The sequence below is a fragment of the Colobus angolensis genome, unplaced genomic scaffold (assembly GCF_000951035.1).
Source record: "Colobus angolensis palliatus isolate OR3802 unplaced genomic scaffold, Cang.pa_1.0 Scaffold120, whole genome shotgun sequence".
NCBI classification, from domain to species: Eukaryota; Metazoa; Chordata; class Mammalia; order Primates; family Cercopithecidae; genus Colobus; species Colobus angolensis.
In genome coordinates this window covers 1,279,311-1,281,601 of record NW_012113142.1, presented here as the reverse complement: position 1 = coordinate 1,281,601, position 2,291 = coordinate 1,279,311, and the positions used below count along the sequence as shown (strand labels likewise).

Genomic DNA, 2,291 nt, shown 5'->3' with positions numbered 1-2,291 from the left:
AAAAAAAAAAAAAAAAGTGGAGGAAGATGATTCGACCTTACCAGGTTGTTGAGGATTAGATGAGATGATCTCCCTAAGGGTCTTGACCCAGGGCCTGGCAGGTAGTACTATTTAGGCAAATGGTATTATTAAAGATAGTACATCACCTGGGCTGCTAGGTGAGGAGGTGGCTAGGGCAACTAGGAGAGGCTTCCTGGAAGAGACAGGAATATAGAAGCACGGAAGCTTGGTGTTGGAAGGGATCTCAAAGATCATCTTGTACAGCCCTCTCTGAGTCATGGGTCACCTCTCCTGCAAGCTCTCTTCTCCCAGGAAGGGCTGAGGACATAATTCCTCCATGGACCTGGTGACCCCTTGCTGTACACCTGCCCGCAGTCATGCAGGCTATGGGGATGGTTGGCCAGGAGTACCCAGCCTAGCCCTGGGCAGGTGAGAGTGGGCTTGGGGTAGGTGAAGGAGCTCATCACTCACCTTGTTCTCAAAGAACCAGGTCAGGGGTCCCACCAGATGAGGGGCCTGCCCCTTCCAACCCGAGATTCCTCAGATGATGATAACTAGTTTTTGAGAGAGGGTCTTTCTCTGTCACCCAGGCTGTAGTGCAGTGGTGCGATCATAGCTGACTGCAGCCTCCAACTCCTGGGCTCAAACAATCTTCCTGCCTCAGCCTCCCAAGTAGCTGGAACTACAGGCATGTGCCACCAAGCCCGGCTAATTTTCTTTAACTTTTTTTTTTTGCAGAGACGGGGTCTTGCTATCCTGCCCAGGCTGGTCTCAAACTCCTGGTCTCAAGCAATCCTCCCGCCCCAGCCTCCCAAAGCACTCAGATGATTATTATGCATTTTCCTTGCCGGAGCTGAAAGATTTGGCTATATGGGCATTATTTAATTCTGGTCCCTTTTTTTTTTTTTTCTGAGGTGGAGTTTCACTTTTGTTGCCCAGGCCAGAGTGCAATGGTGCAATCTTGGCTCACCACAACCTCCGCCTCCTGGGTTCAAGCGATTCTCCTGCCTCAACCTCCTGAGTAACTGGGATTACAGGCATGAGCCACCGCAGCCAGCTAATTTTGTATTTTTAGTAGAGACAGGGTTTCTCCATGTTTATCAGGCTGGTCTCGAACTCCCAGCCTCAGGTGATCCACCTGCCTCAGCCTCCCAAAGTGCTGGGATTACAGGCGTGAGCAACCGCGCCCAGCCAGGATATGACTATTAGAGCCTGGGACTACAAAAGCACGTTGGAAAATTAATAAATGCAAAGTCACACAGCCTTGACCATGGCTGGATTGACTTTGTAGCCCAGGGAATACTGGCTGTCCAGACACTACCCCAAAGCTCGCACCTCCCAGGCCTTCTGGGAGTGCTCCCCTGAGAGGCCAGGTCCTCCCCTCCCAGTTGCTGGACACTTGGTCACCATCAGTCTGTGCTCTGCCCTGGCTGAAGTCACTCTGGGTCTCCCACACCTACCCCTGGTGCTGCAGAAGGGGAGGCTGAGGGCCCAGAGATGGGGAATGGAATGGCCCTGGCTAGGTCCCTAAACCTCCTCCTTCCTGCCTGCCCCAGAAAAGCGCCCTCATCAAGCTAGCCAACATCCGGGCAGCGGAAAAGGTGGAGGAAAAGAGCTTTGGCAGCTCGCACGTCATGCAGGTCATCTACACGGATGATGTCGGCAGGCCCCAGACTGCCTACCTGCAGTGCAAGGTGCGGGGAGGGGAGCAGGTGCTATGGGAGCGGCCTGAGCACTGTGGAAGTGGCTTGGGTGCTCTGGGAGAGGCCTGGGTACTGTGGGAGTGGCATGAGCCCTGTGGGAGTGGCCTGAGTGCTGGGGGAATGGCTTGAGCTCTATGGGAGGGGCCTGGGTGCTGTGGGAGTGGCCTAGGTGCTATGGGAGTGGCCTGAGTGGACTGGATGAGAAAAGAGTTGATTGAGCCTCTCGCCCCCCTACCAGCTACATCAAGCTTCGCAGGGTTTGTCTGATCTGGGAGGTGTCGGGGACAGATGTGTGTGTGTTGTCCAGGGGTCTGAGCCTCCAAGAGGCCATGGCCCATGTCTTTCCCTGGGCATCCATGTGTAGGTCTGTGTATGGGCCAGTGTACAGACAGGTGCATCCCTGTGATGTGAAATTTGCACATTGCACCCGTTTGCTGGAAACTATTTCCAGATAACTGAGATCGGGGCCAGGCACGCTGGCTCATGCCGATAATCCCAGTGCTCTAGCCAGGGCAACAGAGCAATACCCTGTCTCTAAAAAAGAAAGTCTGAGCTGGCACCTGTGTGTTTCTGTGTCTGTATCAATGC

General features: G+C 53.9%; 1 protein-coding gene across 1 annotated transcript in view; it reads left to right on the top strand.

Moving 5' to 3' along the window:
* Positions 1–2,291, top strand: part of LOC105503738 (ras GTPase-activating protein 4-like) — a 28,733-nt gene that overhangs the window by 25,220 nt on the left and 1,222 nt on the right. The window contains exons 15-16 of the mRNA XM_011930785.1: positions 376–395; positions 1,524–1,694. Of these exons, the coding sequence (XP_011786175.1) occupies positions 376–395; positions 1,524–1,694 (191 nt within the window). The remainder of the gene's footprint in view (positions 1–375; positions 396–1,523; positions 1,695–2,291) is intronic.